Source organism: Leiobunum rupestre, chromosome 4, assembly GCF_980474605.1.
Source record: "Leiobunum rupestre chromosome 4, qqLeiRupe1.1.hap1, whole genome shotgun sequence".
Taxonomy (NCBI): Eukaryota; Metazoa; Arthropoda; class Arachnida; order Opiliones; family Sclerosomatidae; genus Leiobunum; species Leiobunum rupestre.
This window is the reverse complement of record NC_143387.1, coordinates 4,172,552-4,190,817: the sequence shown is the minus strand read 5'-3', so window position 1 is coordinate 4,190,817 and position 18,266 is coordinate 4,172,552. Positions and strand designations below refer to the sequence as shown.

Here is an 18,266-nt window from a genome sequence, read left to right as displayed (position 1 = left end):
GAGTGGTTCCTAGTAAGCATCTTAAGAAGTCTGAAGTGAAGTGGTCACTGACCGTCTCTCTGTTGCTGTTGTTTCTGGTTGCAGTCGTGTTTAATATCGCAAGTCAAGTTGCTAATCTGTCAAATTATACTCTTCACGGATTGTTCGAGATGGCGGAACATGACTTTGCCGGATTCCAGAGACTCCAGGGTTTTTAAAACTGGACTAACTGGAAGTTTGGAGTTGAGATTCTACTGATGCACAAACCCTAAGCGTATGAAGTCATATCCGGCAAAACACCATACCGCCTTCTTTGGCTACAGGAGTGAGTGTCCCCTATGAAGCTCAGTCTGCCAAAAAATAGGCTACTTGGGACGAGTAGTATAAAGCAGCTAAGTCACTATAGCTAAAATGGTGGATTCCAGCGACTTTCCTCATATTCGACGACACATGAGTGCACGGGATATGTGGACTGCGCTACACAGTGTATATGAGCCGAAGAGCGAGCAAGAAGCGCTGAACCTTCAGTTTGAATGGTACAAGCAGATGTTGAAAAGCGCGGAAGAACCCATGGCTAAATACATCACAAGGATGAGAGAACTTGCTGACAAGATGAAAGATCTTCTCGGCACTTAGTTGAGAGGTTAAAGGAACAGTCATCATCACAAAGATCAAATACGGGGAGAAACGACAAATCCAGTTCCTTTTTAGATAAATAGCAACGACCTGGAAAGAGGAAGAATGTCCGATGTTTCGGTTGCGGCCGATGGGGACAATACCGGAGCTAATGCAGAGCTAAGAAAGATAAGCAGAAAGCCACCAGTTGAAATTCATTTAAGTTATTGGTCGGAGAAGCTACAAACAGCATGGAATTATCAGAGTGATTCATCAAGGATATGGGAGCAAGGAATCACATGTCGTTTAAAGTCCTTTGGTTCAACGAGTACGAGAGATTTCCAAAGCCGATTCAGATAACGTTGGGAAATGGATTCTAGTCATTGGAAAGGGGTTAATTTTAGTCAACACAGTTATCCGTGACAAATAATCCCAGTCTAAGATCAATGATGTCGTAAACGTTCCAGAGCTAAGAAGAAACTTGTACTCAATCAAGGCAGCAAGGGAGAGGGGTCTACGGTTCCAATATGTTGGATCACGAATGCACTTTGTACGAGGTGGAGTCGTAAAACTTGTAACAGACTACGACGTTGTATTCTACTTTCTTAACATTGGCATTAGAGTACCTGAAGCAAATAGTGCTAAATTCGAATCACTACAGCTCTGGCACGAACGTTTCTGTCATGTAGGAAAGCAGCAAAGTTAAAGCAATGCTTGAAATAATGCATATCTCGATCAATCCCGATAATAATTCTGCGTATAATGCCTAGAAGGAAAGCAAACTCGACGACCATTTATTGCGAAATCACAACGCTCAGCCAGAATCGGAGTATTGATACTTGCCGACGTCTGTGCTCATACGAAAGAGCAGTCTTTTGGAGGTGCCAAGTATTTTGTTTGTTTTATTGACGATTGTTCGAGATTATGCTTGATATTTTTTCTGAAGCAGAGAGGGTATCTGATCAAAGTCATGCTGACTGATGGCGGTAGAGAATTTGACAATAAAGAGGTCGGATAAATTCTGTCACAGATTGGAGCACAACTAAAGATTTCAAAACCGTACACTGCACAGCAGAATGGATGTACCGAACGCACGAACCGTACTATTCTGGACTTGGCCGGAACCATTTTACGAGCCAAGGAAATTCCCAAGAAGTTATTTACCGAGGCAGTTAACATGCCAGTCTATGGTATAAATCAAGTTAAAGAAAACTACAATAACCCAAGGGAGTCTTGGAAAATAATTAATAATCTCTTAGGCTATTCTAGAAAACACTAGTCCTTTCCTAAAAACTCTGACCCTGACACTTTCAATGAATTTTTTAACCCCTTCGAGTAATATGACAAAAGTGGCTCAAATCCCTTGGGCACTTCTTTTTATCTGGTAAAAAATAACCCTAGCTTAATGGTACTTCTGAACGTTAGAAAGGTGATGATCTTCTGGCCTTCAACAATCTACGCCCTAAGTCCGCGACGGGTTTCGACAAAGTGTCGCCCAAAATATTAAAACTCTCTGCCCCCCCTACTTATTGAACCTTTTACGTTTCTAATTAATGTGTCTTTTACTTAAACAATCAAGCCTCAATATTCCAGAGCTGATCGTACGGAACAAGTGGCCATTTACTACGCGGAAGGTGGAAGAAAAATACACTGTTCAAAAAACTCGTTCAGAAGACGTTCAACTTAGAACAGTCTGTTCAAAAATGAACGATAGCGTTCTAAAGGTATGTAACATAGAACGGTGTGTTCAAGATATTTTATTTCGTTCAAATAAGAACGAATGCTCTTCCGCCCTCTGGAGGAAGACTTGTAAACTACACAATAGAATAGATTCGTTCCCCTTAGAACAGGTTTTACACACAATCCTATATGGATTTATTTGTATTGGTTTCATGTACATGTACTAACATATAAGTGTGACACTATTTTGCGGAACACTTCGTATGGCCAAAAGTAACAAACAAGTATAACATCAATAAAGTAATAAATGAGTGGTTTAGGGTGCGCTTTGTTATAGGTAGTTTTTAGTAGGATTATTATAGGGTTCCAATGATCTGGTAGTTCAAAAATAAAACCATGAACATTTTAGTATTACCACCGCAGCAAACCCCTAAGCAGCGCTGAAATTTTCAAAAACCGCAAAATGTTGTGCCCAATATTGGAATTCTTGGAACTAGTTGAGAGATTAACTTACTCTAACAGCCCCTTTTGAGTATGTAACTCCTTAAACCCCCCTATCAACTCGTGAACTTCCAGTTCATCTAGATCTCTTCCAGTTCGACATAAAACGCTTACAGTTCAAATCAGAAAACTTCTAGTTCATCGTAGGAAGAGCAGCCAGTTTAACTTGAAAGATTCAAGATCCACACAAACAGGTTCAAGTTCAACTAAAAAAGCTTTCAGTTAAACTCATTAAGGTTTCAATTGAAGTTAAAAGAATCCACTTGAAATCAAAAAGCTTCTAGTTTAACTCACTGGTACTTTACTTATTTGGTAATCACATAAATTCTTTTATCACATATTAAAATTAATGTTGCATAAACTACAGATTACACTTAATCGTTAAAAAAAGCAGTATTTATTAATTATACTGTTAACTAACTTTCCAGAAAATCAATATATTTACCTTTTACCAATAAAATCCGGTACACTGAAATACTTATTGACATTGCTGATTATATTAAAAGATATACATGTGAGATGAAAAACTTTACTTTTTACACAGAAATATCGGTTTCAAATCGTAGCTCACTCCAGTGAAATTGTTAACTTCTTAGCAGTTATTGCTGCTAATTGTTTTTAGTAATCAGTTAGGCCCAAAATCAGGCCCAAAGCCCAAGTCATCTAGCGACTTTCAATGTCGGTTTAATCAGCTACAATGCGCAGGAGGGTGGTGGCTAGTCCTTCATGCCACTTGGAACAGCAGCCCCCTACACTAACTATTAAAGTTAACCATCAAAATGTAGAACAAACCAAAGAACTCATTAGAAAATCATCAGAAACAGCGTATAAATGTATTTTAAGCTCAAGGCCGAAGGAGATATGCCAAGATTAACCCAGTGCCAATTATAAATTACACGTAGTCTTTTTAATCGTAGTTAAAAACCCGCGAATTGCTGTTATCGAATAGATTTATGACTTGTTTAAATACGAAGATGTTGAATTAAAGGGAGTATAGCCTCAGGTATTTGGTGTGGAACAAGAAGGATAAACGACTGCTCAAATAAGAAACACATTCGGGTGACTTAAAAAATTCTAAATAATTTTTGAATCAAGACATTTCCAGTCCGGTTACTTCGCAATAAAAATTCCAATCGCCACTTCAATTACAACAATGGCAAATGAAAGTGCAATTCCGTAAATCCAGAATTTGAAAATAGGCATAATGAAAAACATTGAAGTTTCTTTAGGATGAAACCTGTAAGGGTCAACTTCTTGAACAGCAAGTTTAAATTCCGTTAGAATGTCTCCTGGTCGCATCTGCCATGTTTCCATAAATCGTGAAACCCTAAGAATGAAATCGAGCTTTGAAATTAAAAACCTAATCTTTCCTCTAAATATAAAATTACTGTATTAAAATTAATAATGTGATTTCTTCTACGATATTTGCTATCAGTGTTGAGGACTTTTACAGGTAACATAAAAATAAAAACTTAAAATATTTCGTTTTAATGCTAATGTTGCATTAAACAGGGATATACAAAAATAATGCAAGTGTTTTAAAGAGCGGCTATTTTAAAATATTAAAAATCTAACAATATATGTCTAGGCACTTCTGGAAGGTGGTAGTACATAAAAGCGCCTTCCAAACCCTCCCTCCACCTTCTGCGAAAAGCTACGTGACTGTATTCGTTAGCCATCTTTTATTACTAAAATACATAATATATAATACTTAAGTGCAATTCAAAATGTTTAGTTTATACGGACAAATGTTAACCAGACAGAAAAACCCAATAGTGCACCTTAATTCCTAAGAGCTTGAAGCTTGAGCAAAGTATTTTCAAAGCTTAGTGCCTTGGATAGACCCAAAACGTGCATTCAATAAAACCAGATGTTAAAAAAGAAACTAGCGCTTACAGAAAAGTCACTCTTTCTCTGACGAACGGCGGCATTCTCGGAGACATGAAAAGATGCCAGCTTCTCGCTAAGTACTCCTTCTTACCCTTATAAATATCCTTGCATGTGCTATTTTTGCTTAACTCGTTGTAGTGACCGTCCAATGCCACAATTATTGACGTTTTACTGACAGCGGTTTCTAGCTCTAGATAATCTACGTCGTCGACTCTTTTCAAATATTTTTGAAATATCAAAGGAAAGTTTTCCTCTTTCTAAATTCGTAAGAATTTTGTGAATGAGAACAATACTAAATAATTAAAATTATATTCTTAAGAGGATAATTGATACTATAGTATGTTGCAGATGGTAATAATATTTATTCAAGCTGAAGACAATATTTAATTGAGAAAGCTCTCTTAAAATAAAGTTAGTTATTTAAAAATCCTATTATTTCTTAAGATAATTGTTAAAAATAAAAGTTAGTACCGAAAAAAGAAAAAATAATTTATTAAAGCTTTGTCGTCACAATCAACTTTTCAACTTGTGATTTTTGTTTCTAACGTTAAAGCGCTTTTAAATTGATTTGATGAATTTTCTATTCTGATAAAAAGTTGTCTCTTCTAGTTTTGATAAGATTTATCAGATACATTATAATTTAAATGAATTCGATTGAATTCCGTAAATGAAATGTTTCCTTTGCTAGAAACTTGCTATCTACACCTTTTTACGCTATCATCGATTCGTGAAGGAAATAGATATCGAGTTTCTCATTTGTCACCGAATAATCGACTTTGTACATTATGAGGGGATTTTGGTTTCTATAGGAATGAAAACAATTTTCTTAAGTAAAATAAAAACCAACTGACCACATTGCCGTAATATCCGCTTCGGGTAACGTACTCGTACAAGTGCGTTAAGTCTGGTCTAGCTAAAGCATCCTCCATTGTGTCGATGAAATTGATCTTCGCTGTTATTAATTCTCCCTTGAAATTGGCCAAGTATGATCTGCTGAGTATAATTCCAGCACAAAAAATCCAGACACCCAAAAGCACCCCCGACGAAACACTTCGATAGAGTTGCTTTCCAGCTATTTAAGAAAACATAATTCAAGGTTTTGTGCATGTATGCCAGCCCTGGTTCTAGTTGGTGTCATTGCTTTAGGAGCAGACGTTTAAAATTGAAGGTTTTTAAATCAAACTTTTAAAAGATCATTTCACATTTCTAATGGTTATAAAAATTATCCCATTTAAGAGGACTTTTGCCAAAAATAAAAATACCAAATTCTTAATTATTGGATATCTTAAAGCTGATTTTTGCTAAGTTAAATTGTTTTATTGATTATTTTTAAAAATAAGGAAACCGCATGTTTGTAGCATAAACTCTCTCTACACCAAAATGCTTAAATATTGTTCTGTTAATTTTAAATGTGTTTTATCTAGTACCATAGTTATATTTATCGAAGTTGCGTTATTAATAATCACTTGATGCATTTTAGGTGTTTCCTAGTTTCGACGAAACTTTGTAAACGCGATAACTTCTCAACCGTTGGTTGTGGAGGGATAATTTTTCCACTTTCTAAATATGAATTGACCACTGTGAATTCAAAAACGCGCGAGTCAGTGCCGTAGAACCAATGTTTAAAAAGTTGACAAAAATGAGTTTTGACGGTTCCCGCCAAACTATTAATTTTTGGCGGACGAAACCGATAAATAACGAAAGATATTGGAAAATTAATAATAGTTGCAATTGGTTTTATTGATCTATATATTATAGTTTTCTAGCAGAATTAAAAAGAGGCAAAAATTTCACCTGTCGAAGACTTTTTAAACAGAGTGTACAATATACTATCTCTAGGAAAAATCATGAGCGACCTTCTTGGTTCTTAAAGTAGTCCGTCATTCATTTTTGTAAAACAGGCCCGTGATTTTCATAGATCAGCTATACAACTAGCATGTTCGAACACAAGCGTTAAAATCACCATCTGCTTAAGCTTGCTATTAATAACTTTGCTTCTTGAACAAAACATGCTTTTCTTGTTCTAATCATACACAGGTAATTGTGAGATTCAGTATTTTAGTTCGTATTTATGTTTGTGAAATTGTGAGCCCCTATTTTCATGATGAAGTAAAACACTTTTGATATTTTAAGATCTGTCACTAAATTCCATCTCTCAAATATTATAACAATCGTTCTAGTATACCTGTGGTTCCCTTAAACTAATATCTTATAACGTGCTTTGTATAGTCCTTTCCTTCTTTCAAGGGTTAATCCCAACTTTTTAAATTAATTTATTCCTGATAAAACTGATTGGAAAAAGGGTGTATGTTTAAAAATACTTAAACGGTTTTGTAGAATGTGTGAAATGTAGAAAAATAAGCTGTCGGCGACCGTGCTCAAAGCGTTCCAGCGTTTGCTGCTGCTGAAGGCACCGTTAATTGCTACAGCCGTGACAATTGAGATGAGAATAAATGAAACGATCAGTATTTGCCAATTGATTGGTCCGAGAGCTTCATCTGGCAATAGTACTTGCTGCATTTCCCCTAGTCCGTCCAAGCAACTGTAGACATGAAATGACTTCCTATCGTACGAAGGCGATATCTTAACCATCAGTATTTCTTTCTCCAAATCATAGCTTGAACTTCCGTCGGGGCAGATATCAACGAGCTAAGTTAACAACGACTTTGCTTTAAAAGTGATTACACATATTTTGGTTAACTGCTCAAATAATTGGTTTGCAATTTTGGCGTTACGAGACCTGAATTGGGCAAAAATCTGACTTTTACTTTATATATGAATTTATTAAGTGCACTTTTGAAAACGTGATGTTAGACCATCAACAGGACTGTGTTTTGAAAAATGTAAATTTTTTTATGACTCGGAAGATTTATCACTTTAATTTTTACTTACACAGACTATTACCAGACGCAACCTCGGCATAAGTTAAAAAAACAGGATATGGGCAAATGCCAAAATGATCTTCGTTCGAGATTTCAACCTCGTAGATGAAATATACATTAACATTAAATTACTAAGATCTCATTTGAAATTGCAATTACTGAAACATTAAACGTAGCAAGGACTTGACGAGGCGTAAGTACAAATATAACTCCTAATCAAAAATATTGAAATACGCAAAGCACTAACTCGTCACCCACCCGACATTTGAATCTCAGCGCACTGTAAATCTTCTTAATTTGACATTTTCAAAAAGGTATAACAAATGCGGCGGCAATGATGGAAGTGGGAATATTACTCGTGGAAAACTATTGCTCAACCTCAGTTTACTGAAGGTTTAAGCCACTGTAAATAAATCTTTCACATTCTGAAAAAGTGCTTAAAATTAAAATAATATCCTGACAATTGGTAAATGAATCAAGAACTCAGAGATAGTACATCTGGTGCGGCTAAGCCAAGAAGTCAGTCGTGCTGAATTGTAAGCAATTTTCCTCTTACGAAAGGTTTATGTCACAGCGACAGCATGGGTAGATTTTCAAATAACATATCAAAGGGAAAGCCATGACACGACGTGCAGTAGAATTTAAAAATAAAACCAATACCTACAGAATTGAATTAAATTATCGAAACCATAAAAAAAACCAGTTTCCTTACGTTATGTATAACATGTCTTTTTCTAATTCCACGCATAAATTGTGTTCTTCGAAGTCTAAAAGATATTTGTAGTATTAACTTTAATAGATTTCATTTATCGCACGCATTTAATAGTAAAGCTAAACAGAGAAAAAAGTACAGGTAAGAATAGAAAGTTAATCCTCCTTAGATGATTCTACCAATCAGGAAAATTTAAACAGTTTATTCTATTTAGTATTTATTTAAAATATTCCAAATATTATGAAAAAGAAGAGAGGCCAAATTATCCTACAGTCAGAGCTAAGTGAAAAGGTCATAATTCTAAAAACCTGAAGGCGAAAATCTGAGCGGTCAAAGGGCTCATCACGACTGCGTTTTTACTTTATCGCATCATTTTGATTTATGTTTTAAATTTATTTATTTTGTAAGTCTTAAGTATTATTGTTTAACTATTAAGCCTTTCGACGAAGAACCGTGAATTAAACTCGTTTGAATTTAAGTATGCACTTTTATTTTTTTGTTACAAATGAATTATTAAAATTATTAAGCGTATGCGCCATATTATTTGGAGCGAAAATTTACGCTGGCTTTACTTTTTCAAGTTTACGAAACATTCTTAAAAATGCAATTTAAGACAATAGATAAATATTTTATTTTTAAAATCTAAAATTGTTAATTAGATACAAAACCTTCGAGTACTTTAATATTAAACGCAAAATTGCTTTTATATATGTTTGTTTTACTAAACACAAAACAGGTTACAAAGAAAGTTTAAAAATTAACTTACGTAACATTAAGAAGATTTCTGAGAACGTACTGCATTACTCTGACCGGAACCCACATTTCAAAAGGAGTGTCATTCAGCATAACCGGATCAATTATTGTTGAACTAAATCCCTAGGTTTAAAAATACGATTCTTTATAAACTAATATACAATACCAAAATACCTCAAAAATAATACAAAAAATTCATAACAAGTACATTCCGAATTTGTTTGTGCAAAGTATTTTGAGTTTCATTGCAAGTACCTTTATCCGAACTTGTTTGTGCAAAGTATTTTGAATTTCATTGAGTACCTTTATCCGAATTTGTTTGTGCAAAGTATTTTGAATTTCATTGAGTACTTTTATCCGAATTTGTTTGTGTAAAGTATTTTGAATGCCATTGAGTACCTTTATCCGAATTTGTTTGTGAAAAGTATTTTGAATTTCATTGAGTACCTTTATCCGAATTTGTTTGTGCAAAGTATTTTTAATTTCATTGAGTACCTTTATCCGAATTTGTTTGTGCAAAGTATTTTGAATTTCATTGAGTACCTTTTCCGAATTTGTTTGTTCAAATTATTTTGAATTTCATTGAGTACCTATATCCAAATTCGTCTTGAATTGCGTTTACCAACAAAGGGTTGAAAAGAATAGAAAAAGTAGTAGTTCATAATATTGTGCAAACTGAATTATAAGGAAAATACTTTTCAGGTTGGAATATCTAGTGCTTTTCCCTTCCAGCGAGATGACCTGGGCTCGTTTCTGAATTTCAGAAATCCTTCACCCGAGAGCGCGGCCAACTAGACCATTATGATGTAGTGCGGGAGTGCGTTTGTAAAGGGGTTAAGTTCTCCTCAGAAACTGTGAAGCGGCGCCAAAAAATAGCAAAGCCAAGATACGGTGGGGTAGCGGAGTGGTTAGCACTTTCGCCTCGCAGCGAGAGGAGCCGGGTTCGATCCCAGCTTGTGGCACTGGGTGAAAAGTCGGAACAACTCCTTCTGCGTAGAGTTTGCAAGTTCTCTCCCCACTGGTTTAAGGGGTTTTCCCCCGAGCTCTTCGGTTTCCCCTTCCATAAAAACTTGTCGAGGTTAACGGTAATAGTTAGTGTAGGGAGCTGTTGGCTCGTTCGCGTGGCATGCAGGGCTTGTTACCACCCTCCTATGCATTGTAACCCGGCCACCTGAATTAATGGCTTCAAAAGTCACTTGATGACTTAGGCCTAAGGTGGTGCCTTGGGTATTAGCCTAGCTGATTATTATTACACTAGTTAAAATTTTTTTTACTACAAACTGCCTTGTAAGTATGATTTGTTATATTTTGGAAAGGGCAGAGGCCCTGTTGCAACAGATTCATGCTGGTATATATTTGGTGTATTAGTGTATTGTTTCATGTTATATGTACGTTTAAGTCGATCTCTGTAGAATGGGGTTAAAGTAAATATTTTTTACTCTTAATTTTAAAAAACGGATATAATATGGGGGCTCTCATTCATCTGTGAAGCCTTGAAATTGTCGGCTTATCTCTAAACCATGTACGAGAGTTACACTATTAAATACTCTTTATTAACAATAATATATAAATAGTTACCAAATATTACAAGGCATGGCACTAAACTTTCTCTGGAAGAGAGAATAGAAAAGATATGACTGGTTAGGTCGGAGTCCGTAACCAAGAGAGAGTTAATCCATTATCCCGACGTCTCTTATATAGCGGGTCCCTCGGATGACGCTACCAGTCTCCAACCTAATTGGCTGGAGAAGAAAGCCCGCCAAGAAATATTTGCGGACTCACTGTGGTGCAATAGTAAGCGTCACCGGTAACTTTACCCCGCTCTTAACCCTTCGGGTCAGAGGTCGCCACTTTCGGAGAATTCCAAAGGTGGACGATGTGAGCGAGGATGAGTCATCCCTACCTTCCCCAGCAGCGATGGCCCAAAACAACGAGATAACTCTCTGAAGTAAAGGGAAAGACTGTTTGGGACAAAGCCTACATTTGCGGATGCAAATGCGGGATTTACAATCTTACCTTACGACCCCTGGAAAACCCCTACTCGTTAACGCCAGTAGTGACATTACACAAGTAACACCAGATTCCAACCCATTGAAGCCCGGTCATAAGTCGCCCTTCAGGCTGGGAGCATCAGGCAAGTAAGTTTAGTAAAAAGGTAAGAAAACTAGTTACAAACTGGGATCGGAAAACTGACACTGGGACTAGCCGTTCTTAATTTACGTAGAATTAAAATGTTAATTTTTTTTTATATTTAAATGAACATTTTATTCGCGGGTACTGCACCTTAACTGTTTGGGTGATCTTGATGATACTCCATAAATTGTCAGATATGACTTCGCAGGGTTTGGACCAACGCAAATAGAATGTCACTTTTAACAAACGTAAAGATACGATTAACGTAGTGGCACAGCGTTGGGCCGTTAAGTTAATTCTTAATGGATGGCGTATGTTATCGTGATCAAAAGTGTAAACGAACAGTGGAATTAGGCATTTCACCTAATATCCCGTTGCGTCTTTCCCTCTATCTCTGAGTTGTGTGGATGAAGTAGTACCGCATTATAGTTGTTCACCTAAGAATACTAAGTTGTGTGTTTAAAAATATTTTAAAACACAATATAAAATTATTATTGGAAACCTAAATTTTAACGATTTTAGGAACCAATATTTTTCATTTAAACTAGTATTAACTTTATTCACTATGCATTTATTAATTAGCGTCGACCAAAAATCTTAGATATAAAACCCTTATATGTTTCTAGTAATCGTTGACGTTCCATAGTTTGATATTCAACATTTGTATTATGAAAATCATTTGAGGCACCGGTTCTTTACCGCAAGCTTTTTCCATCAGTTCTTCTACCTTGGAAGGTATTGAAAATTTATACTCCACTAAAACATATCCACATTTCAGACGGACATTTTTATTTGGTGAGAAACGGAAATCTACAAAACTCGGCACGAACCACGTGTTGGCAACATAATACCATAAGTATGTCAATTAGGAAACTTTATCACCAAACTTTTTATTAGAGCTATTGCGCTTTAATAATAATCTAGGTTTATTTCTCAGAACAGACCCCCTAGTGTCTAAATATGCCTAAAGCAAAATATTCTACTACAAATAACGAAAACATGCTACTCAGCTCAAGTGAAAGTTCAAGTTGGAGCTTTTCGATAATTCTATTACATTTATTAGAATTAAAATAGTGTCATACTTATTGTTATTATGTTACTCCTGGGGTTAATTATTCTTAGAATGTATTTCGATTTACAGATAATAAAAAGAGCTGTTTATCTTTCCTTGTGAATGTCCTTTCTACCGGCCAAAGGACAAGACACTCCCTTCCGATATTAGACTTTCTTATTTCATGTAAACGGATAATATCTTCCTGAAATCATCAAAACAGGTACTACAGCTGCTACTCTATATTGTCTGTAAACCTAAACAGATTCTTGACCATACATACTGATATTTATGCTTTCCAATGCTTAAGATCAAGTAACGAAATTTACACAAATCTATATTTTTCTGATTCAATGGTTTAAATTTATATGATTATTTTACACATATTTACAATTGTTTGGTTTGTATTCGAAATTTTACAAAAATAGATAATTACGTATTCAAATGGTGGAGTGTACGTCACTACAATTGGACTTCCAAGTTCTATTTTCTCAGACATATTTTCGAGTAAATGTTCTAAAAGAATTAATAAATAGTATAATTTAAATACTCTTAACTCAGATAAGAAATAGGGTAATTGGATACATTTGAAGTTATGGCGATTTATTGATACATAGATATTCCAAATTGGGATTTAAACAATAAACAAGGCAATAAACTTACTAATTGTTTATTTAAGATCGTATTTGAATACCTTGGTTAATAAGAATTGTACGGTTAAGATAGGGTTTAACATTAAACAAATTGCCAGATAATATTTAATTTTCGATTCAAGATGAAACCAATGCGCTGATTTCAATGAAGAAAGTTTAGCGCTCTACCTAGCTTCCTTGGCCCATTTTGACGGTAAATTCGTTAAAAATGGTTCTATAGTACTAATATCTAATATGAATACATCCTTGGAAAGTGGATAAGCTGTTCCATATTTTAAGTTTAGGACCATTGGTCAGACGACCAACCGTTAACAAGTTGATGAAGCCTGAAATATAACCCACACACATAATGGACATAGAAAACCCTTTTAAACATTTTTCACCACCTGCTGATCAGCAGACCAACTTTTATTTCTTATTTAACACTTTATATTTTCTAAGCCAAATAACATTTGTTATTGATGATTATTTGGAGATAATTGCTTTTAAAATTATTGTACTCTTTGCGTATTACTATTTTCGAGGTGAACAGAAATAAAGGACTCGGCGAACATGGATTTTTTTTGGACCACGCTAATACCCCTATAACGAGACGGGCCGCTAGGTGGCAAAATCTGCTACAACGGTAGAGTAAACTTAGTCTAAGCCCGGGGAGTCGACTTAACTTGAGCCGACGGTTTCGAGGACTCGAAGTTAGCAACGTGTCTAGGGGAATTACTTTTACTACTAACAATTAAAACATAAGATTGTCTAGGAGAATTTAGAAGAATACTCGAAATGAGTCGAATTTAGATTTGCCAAGTAACTAAAGACCTTTAATGAACACACCAAAATTAAGCAATTAACAATAAACACTTGAATTAACAAACACTTCTTCACTTCCAATCTGCCCGTTTTTCTATCGCTCCACTCTGGGCAGCGGAAAAATCTACGTAACACCTTTCTTTTAGTTCGGGACCGTGGGGAATTTCCACTGACCCCTCTGACCAATCACCGTTTCGCCAAACTGGTGCCGTAGCCACGTTGGGCAACACCGGGACACCCGTTAGGTGCCCTTCCAGACTACTTGACAATATTCGCGAAGCGCGTACAAAATTACACTTACAATAGGTACAATAGTTTAAACTGGAAAGAAATGGCTGTGGAAAACCTCTTCCGAGAATCTCAAGTAATTGGGACGAGAGAAGGGGAAGGGGGATTAGACATGCTGTCGATAAGGAGCCTCGCAAAGCCCAGTAAAAACCCCAAAATAAATTAACGGGAAGAGCCCTGATCACTGGCACCTCCCGCACCTGATAATTTTGAAACCCCCATTCTTGCTCGACCAGCGAACAAGAATGAAAGAATTGGCTAAATATTGGCATAAAGGGAAACTCTCACTATTTAACGTTACACCCCTACAGCACTAACGGGTGGCCTGAAAGTGCAAAGAAGGATCTGATTCAGTGTCATCCGTTCTGGTAAGCTTCCACTAAAGTGGAATATTTGTGTTTTTTTAAACAATTTCAATTCAGTTTTTGGCAGAAATGTAATCTAAAAACTGTGTGAAATAAGTAACGATACAAGAACTGTCCGCTTAACCAAAAAAAGGTATTGAAAGCATAATTAAGTTGATAAAAAAGCTACGACTAGTAAAGTCAGCCTTTGATCCGAGGTAAGAGAGTTCGTATTCAAGATTTTTTTTTGGAAATTAAGTAACAGAAAAAAGGTTTCCCGGCTAGAACCAAAAACTACGATCATAAAATTTAACAGCTTGTTGAGAGATAATTAGTAATTGAGCTTTAAAAGTGAAAGGAAGGATTGAAATATCAATATCCATGCCAGCGATGCTGTTTATTAAAAAGTTGTGATAAAAATTTAAACGTAACGTTCCATCACATTATCGCTAAAAGGAAAACGTCAAACGGAAGCAGTCCGGAAGAAAAATGGACCAAATAAAACGATTAGATTCCTAGAGGAAAATGACGAGTAACTAATTTTGGTTGAAGATATCAGAGAGCTTATGAAACCCATTTAGAAGGGACTGGTTATGAGCTAATATTCAACAGTTTATTTTTAAAGAAGAAATAATGGCTCATTTCAAAGACGAAATTGTAATAACTATCATTTATAGAAAATAACACATACTATTGTTTCGTCGTTCAGCTGCTTTTCTTTTGAATCGAAGATCAAGATCAGTGCCGAAAGTCAAAAGAGTAAATAATTTAGAGCAGTGGCAGATATTTAAAGAAAAGATATTAAATGCGCTTCGGTTAATTCCGGAAAAATCCTTGCTTCTTCTCTTGAGCTCGGAGACATTTAACAAAACTTGAATTATAGAGCGAATTGTTTAGAACGCTTTCGAGATTTTTCTTCACTGGCAAAAATGGCATTCTTCGGTCAATGTATAATGCAAGTTGTCAAACCTCGCATTTAAGTTTTTCCGTTACAACTCGGTTTTGGAGTTCTAACGCATCACAAACTAGCATCTAGATTAATGGTAGACATTTTTGCACGCTACGGGATTCGCCTGTTCCTACAATGAAGTGCAATTGTTCGAAAAACGTGCTGCTAATAATTATCATTACGATATTAGTTAATTTATTTGTGACCATTGTGTTCAGTATACGCCGGATAGCGATGACCTCAATATATGCACGATACATGGAATGGGAATGGGAATCTTATAAGCAGCAACTCCAGCAAAAAAAAATTAGAAACTTAATCCATAGAGCTAAAATATGTGAAGAGGAAATTATCCAGACTAGATTAATTACAATAAGGAATCCGGAAAAAACTAATATATCGGATACCTTATCAGAAATATTTAAATGCAAATTGTGTAATCATCCAGCTTCTCTCTTTGGTGATTCGGGCAAAATGCGTTATGCAGTGAAGAGCGTCCTAGCGGACGCATTATGGGATTCAGAGAGGCGAGACCAACTAGAGAACCATAAGAACACTACTTATGTACTTGACGGGGGTAGCTTACTTCACAAATAACAATTTCCCAGATTTGAAACGTATTTGAATATTATTATGTTGTACTTTAACAGCGTTAGGATTTTGTTTAAATCGTGCAATGTTGTTTTTTGATGGTTACGAGTCTGGGCCAAATACAAAAGTTCATATTCACGAACAACTATAAAAACAAGTGCCAGGTATTCGAGTTTTCTTGAAGGAAATATAATAATGGTAATAACCAAGGAAACCTTCTAAATAACGATGGAAATAAACAGCTTTTGATCAATAACTTATCAAAATACCCTCGCGATGATGGGCGCACAGTGCATATTGCAAAAGGTGATGCGGATTATGAAGGTTGAAAATCAGAACGCGTGGCAAAATATCACAAAAGAAATTTATGACCTGAGGTTCCGAATTTTTACAGAAAATGTTGGAAAATAGAAGAAGAAGCTACAGTAAATTCTCTGAAATACACAATTTTCTATTGTACTTGCAAGTCCAGAATTGGCTAAGAAATAAGTTAAACCCTAAGGAATGGGCACGGAAAGTCGAAAACAATGTATTAACGCCTATAAAAACGGAAAGCCCAAATGTTTCGAGTTTTCTATCAAATGTCATTAGTTGTGACTGTAAAACAGACTGTTCAAATCCTAAATGTTCATGTAGAAATAACAATTAGTAATGCAACGCCACGTGTACTATTTGGAAATGTATGTGCTTATTAGGGTGGTTCAAAAAAATTCAAATATTGAAATGTTTTGGTGCACATGGATTTTCTTGTTCACTTTGATGAGAACATGACCCACGAAATATTTTAGGTTATTTCATTAATATTTAGGACTGCCTCAACGAGGTTAAGTTTTACCACTATGAACTAACCCATTTATAAGCAAAAATCAGTTATGTCACTCAAATACTTTACTTGAACGAAAAATTTAATATTTATTACTTATTTAAGTTTTTACAAAGGTTTATTATAGAAATAAGTACCGGTACACATTAAAATATTTGGCAGAAAGCCCCACTAAACCAGGTCATATCTGCTCAAAATCACAAGTTAGGACCTGGTTTTGTGGGGATTTCTGCCAATTATTTTATTGTGTACCGGTACTTATTACTATAATAAACCCTGTTTAAACTTAAGTAAGTAATAAATATTCAATATTTCATCAGTTAAAGTATTTGAGTGACATAATTAATTTTTGCTTTTAAATGGGTTGGTTTATAATGGTAAAACTTTAGCTCGTTGAGGCAGTCCTAACTAAATATTAATGAATTTACGTAAAATTTTTCCTGTGTCATTTTCCGACCAAAATGAACAAGAAAATCAATGTGCACCAAAACATTTCGATATTTGCATTTTTTTTAAACACCCTAGTGCTTCAACTCACCGAATATTTATAGTTATAATAATTGATAATACTGTTAGTTAAAGTCAAATATTACCTTACATTTATTGTTCCCTTTTTCAAAGATTCGTCACGTACAATCACAATTCGCAAAGGAAAATTATACTACACCCAATAACAAAAAGAGGGCTCTTTTGGAAAAAAAACCTTATCCCTAATTCCATGAATCTGCTAACGCCGCGATTTGCGTACGCGTTCGCCGCACTGACAGACAGACAGACACGGTGATTGTAAAACCCCTCCCAGGAGACATAGTACCCTCGGAGAGGTAAAAACTCCAATTGTACGTATATCCTTGCAGAAGACGAAAAAACGGAACTTGAAGATACGGTTTTATAATATTAAATCAAGTTGTTATTTGGTTTCAATAGAAAATTAAAAAGAAACGACTAATTAAAATAATTTTGTTTAACAAAAACGTTATAGTTAATTTGACTAAAGGTTATTAGTTCTGAACTATAATGTTACAAGAAATATGACTTATGGTCATTATCAATTAAGTTTTTATTTTTTTTAATTTTATGTTCTTTGCACGCGGAAACTCAGTGTACAATTATAATTTAATATGATGCTTAAAAAAAGCTACAAAACATTTTAATACAGCTCTTTAACGATGGATGGGAGATAAAGGAAGTTCAAAATTACATCTTCATCTTTTAGGGTAGAACTTATAATTATACTTATTTGAGAAGAAAGCGCTACGTTATAATAATAATCAGCTAGGCTAATACCCAAGGAGTACGTACATACAAGAATAGACAAATCTAAAACTGACAATAAATTGTCATTTAGAAAAACTGTAGGTTTTAGATCAATTAGATATCACTTCATAAGCTTGAGAAAGAAAAATTCAGTTAGTCTATATACATAAATATTATACTGAATGTGTTATAAAATGGCAATTATCAATATTATCCCAAAACCAACTAGGTCAGTACAATTTGGACATTCATTAAGCATTTATATAAAAAGGTATTACAACAGTTGGACCGTTCTTCATTATTAAAGATATTTGTAAATAGTTGACAATTGACACAGTTAGAAAAATGTTTCTTACCCATA

At 35.0% G+C, this 18,266-nt stretch overlaps 1 protein-coding gene across 1 annotated transcript; it reads right to left on the bottom strand.

Annotated features, from left to right (window-relative positions):
- Nucleotides 1-3,889: 3,889 nt before the first annotated feature.
- On the bottom strand, nt 3,890-12,711 carry LOC149945905 (uncharacterized). Its single transcript, XM_090173190.1, has 6 exons — nt 12,633-12,711; nt 9,026-9,135; nt 8,260-8,314; nt 6,993-7,314; nt 5,517-5,737; nt 3,890-4,102 (listed from the first exon to the last, which is right to left on the bottom strand). Exons 1-6 carry the CDS (start codon nt 12,693-12,695, stop codon nt 4,043-4,045), a joined length of 831 nt encoding a protein of 276 aa, XP_090029316.1. The 5' UTR covers nt 12,696-12,711; the 3' UTR covers nt 3,890-4,042.
- Nucleotides 12,712-18,266: the final 5,555 nt, after the last annotated feature.

Excerpts from the sequence above, each read along its gene's own strand:
- LOC149945905 (XM_090173190.1), bottom strand. The coding sequence starts at position 12,695 with ATGTCTGAGAAAATAGAACTTGGAAGTCCAATTGTAGTGACGTACACT. Across the intron at positions 7,315-8,259 it reads AAAGACATGTTATACATAAC|CTCGTTGATATCTGCCCCGA; the intron begins GTAAGGAAACTG and ends TTGTTAACTTAG. Across the intron at positions 5,738-6,992 it reads TTCACACATTCTACAAAACC|CTGGAAAGCAACTCTATCGA; the intron begins GTTTAAGTATTT and ends TTTCTTAAATAG.